The sequence below is a fragment of the Carcharodon carcharias genome, chromosome 8 (genome assembly GCF_017639515.1).
Source record: "Carcharodon carcharias isolate sCarCar2 chromosome 8, sCarCar2.pri, whole genome shotgun sequence".
In the NCBI taxonomy this organism is placed as follows: domain Eukaryota; kingdom Metazoa; phylum Chordata; class Chondrichthyes; order Lamniformes; family Lamnidae; genus Carcharodon; species Carcharodon carcharias.
In genome coordinates this window covers 12,366,839-12,384,530 of record NC_054474.1, presented here as the reverse complement: position 1 = coordinate 12,384,530, position 17,692 = coordinate 12,366,839, and the positions used below count along the sequence as shown (strand labels likewise).

At 50.0% G+C, this 17,692-nt stretch overlaps 1 protein-coding gene across 1 annotated transcript in view; it reads right to left on the bottom strand.

Annotated features, from left to right (window-relative positions):
* gemin5 (gem (nuclear organelle) associated protein 5) overlaps positions 1-17,692 on the bottom strand; it is an 82,164-nt gene that overhangs the window by 21,460 nt on the left and 43,012 nt on the right. Inside the window, exons 13-20 of the mRNA XM_041194089.1 lie at positions 17,506-17,687; positions 16,043-16,182; positions 13,493-13,664; positions 11,840-12,073; positions 10,207-10,338; positions 8,126-8,248; positions 5,687-5,782; positions 1,079-1,216 (exon numbers count right to left, since the gene is read on the bottom strand). Of these exons, the coding sequence (XP_041050023.1) occupies positions 1,079-1,216; positions 5,687-5,782; positions 8,126-8,248; positions 10,207-10,338; positions 11,840-12,073; positions 13,493-13,664; positions 16,043-16,182; positions 17,506-17,687 (1,217 nt within the window). The remainder of the gene's footprint in view (positions 1-1,078; positions 1,217-5,686; positions 5,783-8,125; positions 8,249-10,206; positions 10,339-11,839; positions 12,074-13,492; positions 13,665-16,042; positions 16,183-17,505; positions 17,688-17,692) is intronic.

The window sequence follows — 17,692 nt, the reverse complement described above, 5'->3', positions numbered from 1 at the left end:
CTTTTTATTTACTCTTTCAGGGGACGTGGACATCGCTGGCAAGGCCAGCGTTTGCTGTCCATTCCGAATTCCACCAGCTGCCGTGGTGAGATTTGAACCCATGCCCCCAGAGCGTTAGCCTGGGCCGCTGGATTACTAGTCTAATGACATCACCACTACACCATCATCCACCACTACACTTGTCACCCCCAAGTGGAGAAGACTGGAAGAAAGGAGGTTAGTTGAACAGGGAGGAAATGGAGCTCAGCATTGAGAAACTGCAGGATGGATGCAGTCAGCTGCTGCTCTTTTCCTGCTGAAGTTCATGCTCAGGTTTTTGGTGTCGCTGGCTGGGCCCAGCATTTATTGCCCATCCCTAGTAGCCCTTGAGAAGGTGGCGGTGAGCTGCCTTCTTGAGCCGCTGCAGTCCATGTGGTGTAGGTACACCCACAGTGCTGTTAGGGAGGGAGTTCCAGGATTTTGACCCAGCGACCCAGTGAAGGAATGGCTGATATATTTCCAAGTCGGGATGGTGAGTGGCTTGGAGGGCAACTTCCAGGTGGTGGTGCTCCCATTGTCCCTTGTCCTTCCAGATGGTAGAGGTTACACTTTTGGAAGGAGCTGTCGAAGGAGCCTTGGTTAGTTGCTGTGGTGCATCTTGTGGATTGTACACACTGCTGCTACTGTGCGTCGGTGGTGGAGGGACAAAGCCATCCACTTGATTGGCACCACATCCACAAACATTCACTCCCCCAACATCCCGTGAATGGATGAAAAGAAAATTTAGGACCGAGATGTGGAGAATCTTCTTCACTCGGAGGACAGTGAAGCTATGGAATTCTTTATGGCAGAGGCCTGTGGAGACCTAGTCACTGAATATACTTAAGAAGGAAATAGATAGATTTATGGACTCTAAAGGTGTTAAGGGTATGAGGAGAGCGCAGGTATAGAGCGTTGAGAGAGAGAATCAGCCACGATCATACTGAATGGTGAAGCAGGCTCCAAGGGCCGAATGGCCTACTCCTGCTCCTATTTTCTATGTTTCTATGTTTAAGCTGAGAGACTCAGAGGGTCGGTAAAGCTGGACACAAAAACTTACCCATGGGCGCCATAGCAACTAAAGTGTCATTCAGCTCCCCCCTCTCAGTGGCCATCTCCAAGGCTCCTCTTACATTGCCTTTCCACAACATCAGCTGGTAACACATCTCAGGGTGTCCGGCTTCTAGATGATTCTGACCTGTTAAGTAATATGAAGCAAACACACCGGGTACAAAAACCGAAGCAGGAAATAAAGCTCATTTTTATAAAATAATCTGAACACCAATGCATTTTGTTTACCCTCTGCATGGTCTGAGAAGGAATTTCACCATAAATATTCTAGATATTAAAGGTATCAAGGAATATGGGGATAGAGCGGGAAAGTTGTGTTGAGGTGGGAGATCAGCCATGATCTAATTGAATGGTTAAGCAGGCTCGAGGGGCCTAAAGGCCTACTCCTACAAACATACAAACAAGGAGCAGGACTAGGCCAATTGACACCTCGTGCCTGCTTAACCATTCAATTAGATCATGGCTGATCTGAGAGTGACCTGAAATCTGCATCCCCACTTACCCTGATAACCTATCACCCCCTTGCTCACCAAGAATCTATCCACCTCCTCCTTAAAAATATTCAAAGACTTGGCTTCCACAGCCTTTTCAGGATGAGAGTTGCAAAGACTCACAACCCTCAGTCGTGAAAAAATTTCGCCCCATTTCTGTTTTAAGTAGTGACCCCTTATTTTTAAACAGTGACCCCTAGTTCTAGATTCTCCAACAAGAGGAAACATTCTCTCCACATCCACCCTGTCAAGTCCCCTCAGGATCTTGTATGTTTCAATCAAATTGCCTCTTACTCTTCTAAACTCCAGCGATAAAAGCCTGGCCTGTCCAACCTTTCCTCATAAGACAACCCGCCCATTCCAGGTATTAGCCTGGTAAACCTTCCCTGAACTGCTTCCAACGCATTTACATCCTTCCTTAAATAAGGTGTCCAATACTGTACACAGTACTCCACATGTGATCTCACTAGCGCTCTGTATAATTGAAGCATAACCTCCCTACTTTTGTATTCAATCCCCCTCACAATAAACGATAACATTCTATTAGCTTTCCTAATGACTTCTTGTACCTGCATACTAGCCTTTTGTGATTCATGCACTAAGACACCCAGATCCCTCTATATCTCAGAGTTCTGCAATTTCTCATCATTTCAGTAATATGCTACTCTTTTATTCTTCCTGCCAAAATGGACAATTTCACATTTTCCCACATTACACTCCGTTTGCCAGCTCTTTGCCCACTCACTTATCCTATCTACATATTTTTGTATGTCTCCTTATGTCCTCTTCACAACCTAACTTTCCTACCTACCTTTGTGTCATCAGTAAATTTGGCAAGCATCCCTTCATCCAAGTCACTTATATAAATTGTAAATAATTGAGGCCCCAGCTCTGATCCCTGTGGCACACCGCTCACAACATCGTGCCAACCTGAAAAAGACCCATTTATGCCTACTCTGCTTCCTGTTAGCTAGCCAATCTTCTGTCCATGCCAATGTGTTACCCCTATACCATGAGCTTTTATTTTCTGCAATAACCTTTGATGTGGCACCTTTATCAAATGCCTTCTGGAAATCTAAGTACACCCACCGGCTTCTCTTTATCCACAGCACATGTTACTTCCTCAAGAAACTCCAATAAGTTGGATTAACATGATTTCCCTTTCACAAAACCATGTTGACTCTGCCTGATGACCTTGAACTTGTCTAAGTGCCCTGCTATAGCTTCTTTAATAATAGCTTCTAACATTTGCCTTATGACAGACGTTAAGCTAACTGTCCTGTAGTTTCCTGCTTTTTGAATAATGGAGTTACATTTGCTACCTTCCAATCTAATGGGACCTTCCCCGAATTTAGGGAGGTTCAGAAAATTAAAGGCAATGCATCAACTTTCTCACTAGCCACTTCTTTTAAGACCCTAGGATGAAGCCCATCAGGACCCAGGCACTTGCCAGCCCGTAGCTCCAACAATTTACTCAATACCACTTCTCTGACGATTGTAATTTTCCCAAGTTCCTCCCTCCATTCCATTTCCTGGTTTATAGCTGCTTCTGGGATATAACCTGCATCCTCTACAGTAAAGGTCAGTACAAAATACCCGTTCAATTCACCTGCCATTTCCTTCTTCAGACTCGCTTTTTATAGGACCAACGCTCACTTTGTTAACTCGATTCTTTTTAAAATATTTATTGAAATTCTTGCTATGTTTTTATATTTCTGGCTAGCTTTCTCTCATACTTTAATTTTTCCCTCCTTATTAATCTTTTAGTTATCCTTTGCTGTTCCTTATATTCTGTCTAATCTTCTGGCCTTCCACCTATCTTTGCACAATTATATACTTTCTCTTTAAGTTCAATACTATCCTTTCTAATTAACTACGGATGGTGTGTCTGTATCTTGGAATTTTTCTTACTCGTTGGAATGTACCTATTCTGTGTATTCTAAAAGATCCCCTTAAATGTTAGCCACTGCATCTCTATTGACCTCTCCCTTAACCTAATTTGCTAATTCACGTTCTCCAGCTCAGCTTTCATGCCCACATAATTGCCCTTATTTAAGTTTAAAAACATAGTCTCAGACCCACTCCTCTCTCCCTCAGACTGAATGTAAAATTCAATCATATTATGATCGCTGCTGCCTAGGAACACCTTCACTAAGAGGTCATTAATAAATCTCATCTCGTTGCACAATACCAGGTCTAGTATAGCCTGCTCTCCGGTTGGCTGTAGAACATGCTGTTCTAAGAAACTAACCCGGAAACATTCTATGAACTCATCTAGGCTACCTTTGCCCATCTGATTAAAACCTCCCATGATTATAGTAATGCCTTTCTGACATTTATTTCTTCCTTTACGCTCCTTCCTACCATGTGGTTACTATTAGGGGATCTGTACACGACTCCCACAAGTGACTTCTTGCCTTTACCATTTCTCATCTCCACCCAAAGCGTTTCCACATCCTGGTTTCTTGAACTTACGTCACCCCTCTCTATTGTGCTTATGCCATCGTTAACTAGCAGAGCCACCCCTCCACCTTTACGGGACTTCCTGTCCATCCGAAATGTCCTAGGCCCTTTAATAAGCAGGTCCCAATCCAGCTCGGCGGGAGCGCAGTCGCCCGGACACAGGCAGCTCGGCGGGAGCGCAGTCGCCCGGACACAGGCAGCTCGGCGGGAGCGCGGTTGCCTGGGACACAGGCAGCTCGGCGGGAGCACAGTCGCCCGGACACAGGCAGCTCGGCGGGAGCACAGTCGCCCGGACACAGGCAGCTCGGCTGGAGCACAGTCGCCCGGACACAGGCAGCTCGGCGGGAGAGTGGTTGCCTGGGACACAGGCAGCTCGGCGGGAGCGCAGTCGCCCGGACACAGGCAGCTCGGCGGGAGCGCAGTCGCCCGGACACAGGCAGCTCGGCGGGAGCGCAGTCGCCCGGACACAGGCAGCTCGGCGGGAGCGCAGTCGCCCGGACACAGGCAGCTCGGCGGGAGCGCAGTCGCCCGGACACAGGCAGCTCGGCGGGAGCGCAGTCGCCCGGACACAGGCAGCTCGGCGGGAGCGCAGTCGCCCGGACACAGGCAGCTCGGCGGGAGCGCAGTCGCCCGGACACAGGCAGCTCGGCGGGAGCGCAGTCGCCCGGACACAGGCAGCTCGGCGGGAGCGCAGTCGCCCGGACACAGGCAGCTCGGCGGGAGCGCAGTCGCCCGGACACAGGCAGCTCGGCGGGAGCGCAGTCGCCCGGACACAGGCAGCTCGGCGGGAGCGCAGTCGCCCGGACACAGGCAGCTCGGCGGGAGCGCAGTCGCCCGGACACAGGCAGCTCGGCGGGAGCGCAGTCGCCCGGACACAGGCAGCTCGGCGGGAGCGCAGTCGCCCGGACACAGGCAGCTCGGCGGGAGCGCAGTCGCCCGGACACAGGCAGCTCGGCGGGAGCGCAGTCGCCCGGACACAGGCAGCTCGGCGGGAGCGCAGTCGCCCGGACACAGGCAGCTCGGCGGGAGCGCAGTCGCCCGGACACAGGCAGCTCGGCGGGAGCGCAGTCGCCCGGACACAGGCAGCTCGGCGGGAGCGCAGTCGCCCGGACACAGGCAGCTCGGCGGGAGCGCAGTCGCCCGGACACAGGCAGCTCGGCGGGAGCGCAGTCGCCCGGACACAGGCAGCTCGGCGGGAGCGCAGTCGCCCGGACACAGGCAGCTCGGCGGGAGCGCAGTCGCCCGGACACAGGCAGCTCGGCGGGAGCGCAGTCGCCCGGACACAGGCAGCTCGGCGGGAGCGCAGTCGCCCGGACACAGGCAGCTCGGCGGGAGCGCAGTCGCCCGGACACAGGCAGCTCGGCGGGAGCGCAGTCGCCCGGACACAGGCAGCTCGGCGGGAGCGCAGTCGCCCGGACACAGGCAGCTCGGCGGGAGCGCAGTCGCCCGGACACAGGCAGCTCGGCGGGAGCGCAGTCGCCCGGACACAGGCAGCTCGGCGGGAGCGCAGTCGCCCGGACACAGGCAGCTCGGCGGGAGCGCAGTCGCCCGGACACAGGCAGCTCGGCGGGAGCGCAGTTGCCCGGACACAGGCAGCTTGGCGGGAGCACAGTCGCCCGGGACACGGGCAGCTCAGGCCTTACCTTCCTCTTCAAACATCCTGTACAAAGCTGGTCTGTCCACAAAGAGTCCCAACTGGATCTCCTCCCCTGACCCCGGCAGTCTCTGGCTCCCAGACTCTGCAACATCATGGACAGAAAGCACGGTTATAGAGGTAACCTTCCACACACAAGCAGTCGCACATTCTGAGGGGTACGGAAACATCCTGGTTATGTTATGGGACTAGCTCAGAAGCCGGGGCTAATGATCCAGAAAAACGAGTTCAAGTCCCACCACGGCATCTGGAGAATTTAAATTCAGTTAATTAAATAAATCTGGAATTTAAAAAAAAAAATCATCCGGTTCATTAATGCCCTTTAGGGAAGGAAATCAGACGTTCTTACCTGGTCTGGTCTACATATGAGTCCAGTCCCACAGCAATGTGGGGCTGACTCTTAACTGCCCTCTGGAATGGTCTAGCAAGCCACTCAGTTCAAGGGTAATTAGGGATGGGCAACAAATGCTGGTCTTGACCGTGATGCCCCCATCCCAACAATGAATAATAAAAAAAAACATCTGAGGAGAAAGGGAACTTTTCACATCTGTGATGCTGCTCTTGGTCAAATAACCAGCTGGCATGAAAGTGATCATTTCCAAAGTATTCACCACCGCCTCTCCCACCACCACCCCCACCCCACCACCCCCCCCCCCCACAACACCCCCCCCCCCCCCCACCCCCCCAACCCACCCTCCCCCCACAGCCCCCACCCCCCCAGGCCCATTTCCGTTGGTGAAGGTTTAACTCTTGAGTTGCTGTTGCTATGGGGGTGCCATGTTGAAGTGTGTTCATGGGGACAGTACAGTGAATTTTTAAAGTTCATTCACAGGATGTGAGACTTGCTGGCAAGGCCCACATTTGCTGCCCATCCTTAATTGCCCGTGAGGTGGTGGTGATGGTGGTGGTGGGCTGCCATCTTCTTAATCACAACTGAGTGTCTTGCTCGGCCATTTCAGAGGGCAGTTAAGAGTCAACCAAATTACTGTGGGTCTGGAGTCACATGTAGGCCCAGACCAGGTAAAGGTGGCAGATTTCCTTCCTTAAGGAGCGTTAACGAACCAGATGGGTTTTTACATCGATCGGTGATAGTTTCATGGTCACCATTACTGAGGCTAGCTTTATATTCTAGAGTTATTAATTCAATTTAAATTCCACCAGCTGCCGTGGTGGGATTCGAACCCATTTCATCAGAGTATTAGCCTGGGCCTCTGGATTACTAGTTCAGTGACATTACCACTACGCTACCCATCTCCCTCAAGTCTGGTTATTTGTCCAAGAGCAGCATCACAGGTGAAATAGTTCCTGTTCTCAGCAGATGTCTGAACACAGACAAGGAAAAGGGGAGGCAGGGACAGTGGATAATTTTAGAGGAAGGATGAGCGGGTCCTAGTGGGTGCACAGCAGATTTACCAGAATGGTTCCGGGGGGTTGAGGGGCTTTAGCTACAAGGTTAGGTTGGAGAAGATGGGCTTGCTCTCCTTGGAGCAAAGGAGACGGAGGGGGAGATTTGCTTTGGGGTGTCCAAGATTACGACAGGTTTAGTCAGGTTGGCAAAGTAAAGCTGTTCCCATTAGGCGATGCTACAAGGGCATGGAGGACACCAATTTGAGGTTTTGGGCAAGAGATAGAGGGGGAACATGAAGACCAACTTTTTTTGTTTTCTCAACAAGAGGTAATGACCCTGAACTCACCGCCTACGAGCGAGGTGGAAGCGGAGACGATGAATTACTTCAAAAGGAAACTGGGTGGGCAGCTGAGGGAAATAAACATGCAGGGTTATGGGGTAGAGCAAGCTGGCTGGACTGTTCTACAGGGAGCTGACATGGACTAGATGGGCTGAATGGCCTCCTTCTGTACCGTAATGACTCTACAAAGTTGGGTTTGGAAGGGACATGTAACATGAATTGCAATGTGCAAAGGAACCAGAACTCTCACGGAGATATTAAGACATGACTCAGGGGTTGGCACTCTGTCTCATCTCTGCATCAGAGATTTTAAGTCCCTGTCTGGCGACTTGAGCCCATAATTGAGGCTGGCACTCCCCAGTGCACTACTGAGGGAGTGCTGCACTGTCAGAGGTGCCATCTTTCTGATGAGACATTACACCGTTGAACCTGTTAGCCCTCTCAGGTGGACGTAAAAATTGAAGAACAGCAGCTGTGCTCTCCCATGGTGCCCCAGCCAACATTTATACCTCAACCAGCAAGTCAAAAAACAGATCATCTGGTCATTATCACACTGCTGTTTGTGGGAGCTTGCGGTGCACAAATTCCAACATTACAACAGCGACTGCACTTCAAAAAGTATTTAACTGGCTGTGAAGTGCTTGGGAAGTCTTGAGGTGGTGAGAGGTGCTATATACATACAAGTCCTTTCCCTCTGTGCACAGAATCTCTCAGAGTCTTGCTGTGCATGCCTGCCTCACCTTTAGAGTAGAGGATGTTAGCGAGATTCACGCAGTCTGAGTGCAGCTCTTCCTTTGATCGGTGATCATTGACTGTACTGAGGGGAAGGGCCGACCGCCCTTTCTTCTTCCTCACTGTGGCCTCTGCAACACAAGAAACTGCCTCAAACACGTGTCTGACAATCGCTCCTGAGAAATGCCTTTGGATGTTTTACGTTAGAGGCACTATAGAAATGCAAGTTGTAACAGGAATACCCAGCCCTGACCTTCTATTGTGCTCCACCTGCTCCAGCCCCTCTTAAACAGTATAAAGTCCATCACATTTCTACTTCTCTTTAGCTCTGAAGAGTCAGATGGACTCGAAACCTTAACTCTTTCTCTCTCCACAGATGCTGCCAGACCCTGCTGAGTTTTTCCAGCATTTTCTATTTTTATTTCAGACTTCCAGCATCTGCAGTATTTTGCTTTTGTGCAAGTGGTTGGTCAATATTGTCAAACACTGGTCCTGTCTCAGCTGAAGCCCTCGCCAATCCCTTAGTTACCGCCAAACCTGACTATGCCAACATCCGCTGGACACACTTTTTATCCGCTCGTGGGATGTGGGTGTTGCTGGCATTTATTGTCCATCCCTAATTGCCCCCAAGAAAGTGGTCGTTGTGTGAGGAAAGTGCAGCCTTTGTGAACTGCTGCAGTCCATGTAGTGTAGGGTGGAACACCCAGCTTCCCCCATCCATTAACTTGAGCTCATCCGAAACTCTGCTGCCTGCACCCTAACCAGAGCCTGTCCATCGCCACACTGCTCTGGATGGTCCGTCTGGATTGGAGTTCTGAGCGGGCACTGCACTGTTGGAGGGATCGTTTCTTTTGGATGAGACGTTAAACCGAGGGTCACACCAGCTCTCCACTGAGGACTGCGCCATTGAAGCAGAGAGGGGAGAGGCGTGCTGGACAACATTCAACCCCTAACTCAGACTAAAACAGGCTAATTGGTTATTTAATCACATCAGTGTTTGTGGGACCTTGCTGTGCATTTTCTGCTTGAGGCGAAGAGGAGGCAGAGCTGGGGCCTAACAGCAGTCTTTAAGATTACGATGGTGCTTCAGAGAGCAGACACAGAGGAGTTGATTCCACTTCCGTGGGAGACCGGACTAGTGGCTATAAAGAGAGTCACGAATAAATCCAATGAGGGATTCAGGAGAAACCTCTTTTAAAAAGAAAGAGGTAAGAATGTGGAACTCACTACCAAAGGGAGTGATTGAGGTGAAAATGTTTAAGGGAAAGCTAGATAAACACACGAGGAGAAAAGATTGGAAGGGTATGTTGATGGGGTGAGGTGAAGTAATGTGGAAGGAGGTTAGTAAGGAGCATAAACACCAGCATCGGCTAGTGGATCAAATGTTTAAGTGCTGTAAATATTTTGTAGTTAAATTGCTGTGCATATTTACAACAGTGACTGCTCTTTCTGGGATGTTTGGCTCTTTTCAGTACCACGAATCCAACTTCTTTCTTTTTAATTGTATTACCATACACAGCTAGAAGATCCTGGGCCCAATAGCCGGTTTGTCCATTTTAATTAAGTGGCACCATGTTAGGAGGTCTTCCAGTGCAGTGGGTCGTGTTCTTACCTCTGGGCTAGAAACTCAGCTTTCAAGTCCCACTTCAGGACTTGATGGCCATGGAAGATGTGTTTGGAGCATGGCCAAACTGGTTGATTATCGGCCTGTAAATCTATTCCCATATGCCTGATGGTGGTCAGTAAGAGTGGGAGAGTTTCTTTGTCAGCCATACTGCCGAAGGCAACAGCAAACCACTGCAGTACTTTGCCAAGAATAATCATGGACCAATCCAATGGAAGTCCATGGTCGCCAATGCCTTCTTAGGACATGGCACCAGCAGGAGGCACCATTTCAGACTTGATGGAATTAACCCCATGCTGATGCAGTGAAGGAGGGAGCTCAATGGAGAATGGCGCTGAACTACATTAGCGTAGCACAGCTGAGGGGGTTTAACTCTACACTGAGCCATTGGATACACGGTACTCTGGTTTCAGCATCTTCACAATGTGCCTTCTCCGCCAAACAAGGGACATTTTTTTTCCTTACCTGGTCTCTCCTTCTTCCTCTCATCTTTTAGCCGTTCCTTCTTCACCTGAGGAGTTTGGTTTGTTGTAGCCTGTGAGGTGTTGGGAACCATGTGATCCATGTTCTCCTGTGCCCCGAGCTCCTCCAGCAATGCTGCCAGGCAGTGATGGAAGAGAGAGGTGCATCAATTCAACAACAACTGGCATTTACATAGCATCTTTAATGTAAATTAAAGTCCATCCCCAAGGTGTCTAACAGGAGTGTCAAACAAAATTTGACACTGAGTCACACGAGGAGATATTAGGGCAGGCCACCAATAGCTTGGACAAAGAGGTATGTTTTGTCCCAAAGGAGGAGAGGTGGTGACACAGAGATTTAGGGAGGGAGTGCCAGAGCTTAAGAGTCCGAGCAGCAGATCGCATGCCCACCAACAGCGTTCCAATTAAAACCAGGGATGCTCAAGAGTCACAGAACTGAAGGAAATCTCAGAGAGTCTGAGCACACGTTCAAAATCTCTGTCCACATGCAAATCCCATATGTAAGATTTGACTTCCCGTTGTTCATTTTCTTTTTGGTCATGATTAATAACTAATTTATCAAATATTATACCCACAGTTAGGATTTTATCAATGAAGATTGTACCAACTGATCACTGACTTCTGTGAATCACTCAAAATTCTGAAATCATTTTCATTTGCTGTTTTCTCAGTCAGTAACTGAAATTTCTAATGTCCAAAATAAATATAAAATCATGACGCATCACAATAATTTGCTGATTAATTCCATCCATTGAATTGTCTTTTGCACTTCTTGCTCCCTATATTTAGCCTGATAGCTTCAGTCTCTTTCCATCGCCCCTGCTTGGTCTCGGGGCTGTGTTAAAACGTGGCTCAGAATTTGATTATAGTATCTGAGCATGTGCAATGAACCTACTGTCCCAAACTGCACCACAATGCCCTCCCCCACTCTGCCCCACTCTCCCTTGAAACCGAGGCTGTGAAATCTTTTCTTTCCTTTATTCTTTCATAGGATGGGGGCGTCGCTGGCAAAGCCAGCATTTGTTGCCCAGCCCTAATTGCCCTTGAAGAGAAATACTTGCAAGGCCGTTTGATAGGGCAGTTAAGAGTCAGCCATATTGCTGTGGTTCTGGAGTCACATGTAGGCCAGACCAAGTAAGGATGGCAGATTTCCTTCCCCAAAGGACATTAGTGAACCAGATGAGTTTTTATGACAATCATTGATAGTAATGGTGGCCATGAAACCGAGACTAGCTTACAATTCCAGATTTTATTAATTAAATTTAAATTCCTGCAGCTACCGTGGTGGGGTTTGAACCCATGTTCCCACAGTATTAGCCTGGGCCTCTGGGTTACTATTCCAGTGACATTACCACAATACCAGTCACCCACCAAATGCCACCCAATGGAGCAGACAGGAACGAGATGTGAAACCAGGGCCCCACGACTGCACCTCTGACTGTGCAGCACTCCCTCAGTACTGGCGCCAGAGAGGAATCAGCATGGGCGTCACAGGGGTCTCAAGTCTCTGGAGAGAGGCAGGAAGGCATGAACTCCAGGAGGTGGCAGTGCTCCCGGCCGACGACACAAAGAACGAAAGAAAGTGAAGAGGAAAGGGATAAAAGTCAAAATCGTACCTGGAGTTTGAGAGATTCCATTGGCCAGTTTTGCCATTTCGGCTTCATCCTGACAGTCTTGCTCCACCTCTCGATCAGTGCTGCCGTTTCTGCTGTTCGCAACATTCTGTATCGAGTTCTCCTGATTGTCTTCCTCCTGGCCCCCGCTCCCTTTCTCGTTTCTCTTCCGGGCCTTTTTCGATTTGGGTTTCGAACAGTTGGTCCTTTTCTTGTCCAGTTCAGCAGCCTTCTTCCCTGATTCGAAAAAGAACATTTAATATTCCTCCAGTCCGCTGCCTTTGAGTAAAAGGCATCAATATCAGCCACAACCTGACCACCGCTCTCAAGTTTGCAACGTCTAGGCCAGTACATAGGAGGAGGAGGAGGCCATTCAGCCCCTCAAAGCCACGCTGCCGTTCAATGAGGTCATGACTGATATCTACTTCGACTCCCACCCGCCCTGCGCAATAAAAACTGATGCAGGAAAATGTGCAGCAGATCAGTCAGTGTCTGAGGGAGGAATGGGTTAATGTTCTGGAAAAGGACCGAGGAAGGAAGCTTCGGTACTAAAACTGCATCTGTCACTCTATTTCCCTCTGCTTGTCCTACACTCTGTCTTTTGGGTTTACTCAGTTCCCCCCCGGGTCACCCAGGGGCCAGGGGAGGTGGGCCCATTGCCCCCCCTGGCCCCCGGCTCGCTGTCCTTCAGGTAGTGATTGACCTGTTGTGTGCTTCCACCATTTTAATATCAGGAGTTCTGAGCTCATAGTTTTCCTTCTTATTTACTCAGTACAATGTCATTTGAACAAGTTGTCTGGCAGTGGAGGAGCAGGTAATGAGAATGACTCCCACCGAGCTGCCTGTATCCCACCTGCACTTCCTCCGCATCCCTCGATCCCCTCATCGAATAAAAAATCTGTCGATCTCGTTCTTGAAAGCTCCAAGCATCTCCCCCGGCATCCAGACCGGTGGAGTCCGGGGGGATGGGGTAAAGAGGATTCCAGGTCTCTACTAGCCTTTGCGTGGGAAGATGGGCCTCCCGGTTTCACTCCCGAATGGCCTAGCACTAAACTGTAAGATTACCGGGTTGCACCATGAAGTCCTCTCCTCCTGTCCACACAGAGTCTGCGTCGACTGGAGACCAGGGGATCCCAAGCAGCCCCTCGACATGTTCCCGATAGTTAGTCCCTCATTCCCTCAGCAGAAGAAACCATTTCTGTCTATCAACCTGAGTCAACCAGTTAATACCCCATCAAGTGGGCCTTAAAGCAGTAAATCGAAGAAGTGCTGGGAGGGGGGGGGGGGGGGGAAGAAGGGTTATTCCCAGTGTCCTTAGCCAATGTTGAATTTCTCGATCAACGTCACTGAAGCAGTTATAACCACATTACTATTTGTGGGATCTTGCTGTGTGCAAATCAGCACCTTTATTCTTTCATGGGATGTGGGCGTTGCTGGATAACCCTAACCCACTACGCCACCACCTCTCCTGTACTTCCTACATTAGAACAGTGATCACACATCAGAAATACCTCATTGGCTACAAAGTGCCCTGGGATGTCCTGAAGCTGCAGGAAAACATACACATAAAATTAAAGATGGAAAGAGTATCGCAAGGCTCTATAAGGCACAACGATAACTAGAAAACACGTGAGATAAAGAAGCGGCAGTCAGTACCTTTAGGTGGTTGGGTGTGCTCCTGTTTTGAAACTTCCCACTGTCGTACCGTGAAGTCATCGCCTCCTGTCCACACAGAGTCTGCGTCAACTGGAGACCACTGGACCCCAAGCAGCCTCCCGACATGTCCCCGAAAGTTACACAAAGGCTCCTCCTTCAGGACATCCCACACCTGCAACACAGGAGGCATCCGGCGCTCTCACAAAGGGAACTTGTCACAGGGAACACAGCACGTTGCATGAGAGGGGCAGTCTCCCTATCTAGCCAGTCCACATACGCGCCTCGAGGACCTTACAATACACACTGCATCTGTCCAGTTCTGGGCACCGCACTTTAGGAAGGATGTGACGGCTTTGGAGCAGGTGCAGAAAAAAAGATTCACAAGAATGATTCGAGGGATGAGGAACTTCAGTTCTGTGGATTGATTGGAGAAACCAGGGTTGTTCTCCTTGGAGAAGAGAAGGCCGAGAGGGAATTTGGTAGAGGTGTTCAAAATCATGAGGGGTCTAGGCAGAATAGATAAAGAGCTGTTCCCATTGGTGGAAGGGTCGAGAACCAGAGGACACAGGTTTAAGGTGATTGGCAATGGAACCAGAGGAAAAACCTCTATCACACAGCAAGTGGTTAGGATCTGGAATGTGCTGAGAGTGTGGAGGAGGCAGGTTCAATTGGGGATTTCAAAAGGGAATTGGATAATTATCTGAAGAGGAAAATATTTGCAGGGCTACGGGGAAAAGGTGGGAGAGCGGGACTAGCTGAGTTGCTCTTAGGCAGAGAGCCAACAGAGAATCAATGGGCCAAATGGCCTCCTTCTGTGCTGTAGCCATTCTATATCTCCATTCCCCGAAACTCCTTCCACAGCCCATTTACACTCTAACAATTTATTGAGTCAATAATCTGAGATTGTGTAAACCGACAAAGCCCAGAAATCACGACAGATCAAAAATATTTCGCAGCTGCCAATTACGCAGTTAAAATTGGTGGAATTGTCTCTTAATTTGAAGAGCACGTTATTACTGAGCGAGTCAGCAAAAATGCTTCTGCTCAAAATAAATGGAACACCAAAGGCACCTTCAACACTGGTGTTATTATAAATTGTTAACAGCCAGCACTTTCTGCTGATACAAGCAATTGTGGGTTTTAAACGTGGATGTTTGATGTTGTGCAGATCTGAATACACTCGAGCTACAGAACGCAACAATGCACAGCGGCTTCTTCCACAGCACTTTCCTGCCCTGCACCCTCTACCTCCCGTCCAGGCAAGAGCAGCAAAACCATGGCAACGCTCATCTCTTCCGAATCCCACGCCCTCTGGATTAGGGAGAATCATTAGCCAATCCCCTCCCCCACTGATGGGTCAGTGCCCTTGAACACCCAGCTCAACAACATCGCGGGAGCTTTGGCACAGGAGGCGGCCATTCAGCCCACTGTGCCTGTGCCAGCTTTTCAAAAAAGAGCCATCTGTAGGACTAGAAAGCAAGAAGTTATGTTTCAGTCATACCAAGCCCTGGTTGGGTGTGGAGTAACGTGAACGGTTCTGGGCATCACACCCAAGGAAGGATATATTGGCTTTGGAGGGAGTGCAGCGTAGAGTTGCCAGAACGTGATGCCTGGACTCCAAGGGTTAAATTACGAGGAGAGACTAAACGAACTAGGGTCGTTTCCCTGGGATTTTGAAGGATAAAGGGCGAGATGATCGAAGTTTTCCAGATGTTAAGGGAAACTGATAAGTTTCTTTGTATTAACCCTATTTCTACGGGTTGGGGAGTCTAGGGGTCGGGGACAGAGTCTAAAAATTAGAGCCAGACTTTCAGGAGTGAAATTAGGAAACACTTCCACACACACAGGGTGGTAGGAGTTTGGAATTCTCTTCCACAAACCGCCATTGACACCAGATCAATCGTTCATTTTAAAACTGAAATTGCTAGATTTTTCTTAACCAGAGATATTAAGGGATATGGGGGAAAGTGAGGTCTCCCTCATGTTCCCCTTGCTCTTTCCCCTGCAATTTTATCAAGTATGTAATCTAATCCCCCTTTTGAATAAGTTATTATTGAATCTGCTTCCACCGCCCTTTTCAGGCAGCGCATACCAGATCACAACTCTCTGTGCAAAAAAAATTCTCTCTCCAACTCCCTTCTAGTCAATCACCTTAAATCCGTGTCCCCTCTGGTTATCAACTCTTCGGCCACTGGAAACAGCTTCTCCTTATTTACTCTTATCAAAGCCCTTCATGATTTTGAAACCTGCGATTAAATCGCCCTTTAACCTTTCTCTGGTCTAAAGGGGGACAATCGCAGCTTCTTCCGGTCACTTGACCCAATGGAGCTGCTTGAACCCTGGTACCATTCTGGAATACCTCCACTGCACCTCGCCAGGGCCTTGGCGCCCTCAAGTTCAGGAAGGGGTGGCCGCTTGCAGGGCAATTCGGGATGGGGGCAATGAAATACCAGCCTTGCCAGGGATGCCCACCCGCTGAGGGGAACAAAAAAAGCGTCAAGTTCAAGCACCTCCACAGTTTGTCCACCTCAAGACGAGCCAGGAGCTTACCTGTGCAGTGCCGTCGTAACAGGTGGACACCAGCATTGCATCATGGTGCGGGCTCCAGGCCAGACTGGTGACCTTCGCAGTGTGTCCAAGCAGCGTCCTGAACGGCTCAGTCACGGTCATCGGCGTGTCCGGGGGTTCCTCTGAGGTACACAGAAAGGAAGATAACGGGGTTTCTTTTATTTGGGGAAAAAAAAGAGCAAGCCGGGGTGGGGCCTCTGCCTGTCCTGGTCTCACTCCGCGCAGGGAGTAAACCGCTGAACTAAAGCGGCCGGCCACGCTCACTGTTACTTAAAACCTCACTGCCTCCCTCAGAAAAGCCCCGCAGGCCGAAGGGCCTAGAGCTCACCGGCGCTGCAGCCATTTTGGCACACGGCACGAACCCGTCGAGAAGATATTGTGTGAGTGAGCGAGCAAGTACGTACGAATTAGGAGGAGTAAGCCATTCGGCCCCTCGAGTCTGCTCCGCCATCCATTAAGATCACCACTGATCTGTTTGGGTTTCGAGTTCCGCATTCCCACCTACCCCTCGATAACCTTTGAGTCCCTCGCCTAACAAGAATCCATCTACCTCCGCCTTAAAAATATCCAACGGCCCCTCCTCCTCCTCCTCCCCCCTCCAAAGTCGCACAACCCTCCGTGAAAAAAAAGTTTCTCCTCCTCTCTGCCCTAGAAGGTCGACCCCTCATTTTAAAACAGTGCCCCCCACCACCACCCCCCCCCCCCCCCACCCCTCCCCCCCCCCGGTTCAGGAGTCACCCACAAGAGGAAACATCCTTTCCACGTTCACCTTGTCAATGCCGCTCAGGATCTGAAATACTTCCATCAAGTCACCCCCTCACTCGTCTAAATTCCAGTCTGTCCAATCTTTCCCCATATGACAACCTGCTCATTCCAGCTCTCAATCTGGTAAACCTCCTCTGAACCGCCTGCAGTGTGATAGCGAGTGACTGTGAGTGGCAGAACAAGCGAGAGGGCGTATTACAGTCCCCAACTCCTGTAGTGAGCACGCTCACACTAATGCAATTTGCTGTCAGCGGACTGAATCTGTTCTCAAGCCTCCATCAGCCGTTTGGGATCGCGGGAGACGGCTGGAAGGTGGGGCTTTCAGGTGAGCTCAGTCGTCTGCTCTCACTGGGCGTACCGAGAGAACACGCTGCCCGTTCCTGCCATGAGGAGGCCATTCAGCCCCTCGAGCCTTTTCCACCTCCCCCACTGTTACTCTCAGGCAAAGGAGGCTTCACTAAACCAGTCTTGCAGCGACTCAGCTGTGCATGGTGCAATGGGGGAAAAGGGGGAGAATCTGGCCTGGCTGCGACGACACCCATTGTCAAATAGCTGGCACATGCACACACACCTGCCCCAATGGGCATTGTGGAACCAGCCCCAGCAGGGCAAGGACAGTGGTGGGTACAAGGCTAACAAAAAATGAGAACCAGAAACATTCAAGGTTAGAGCATTGTTACCCAGCACTGTTTTGAGGTTGTGAACATAGATGATGGCGTTGTTGGAACCAGACGCGAGCAGGTAGCTGAGATCAGGCTGTGTGCCGTGTGGGTGATGCCAGCGGATGGCGTTCAGCAGTTTGTGGTGTGTCTGAATGGTGCACAGCAATTTCAAGCGAGGAACCTGGAAGATCTCAATGGACCTAAG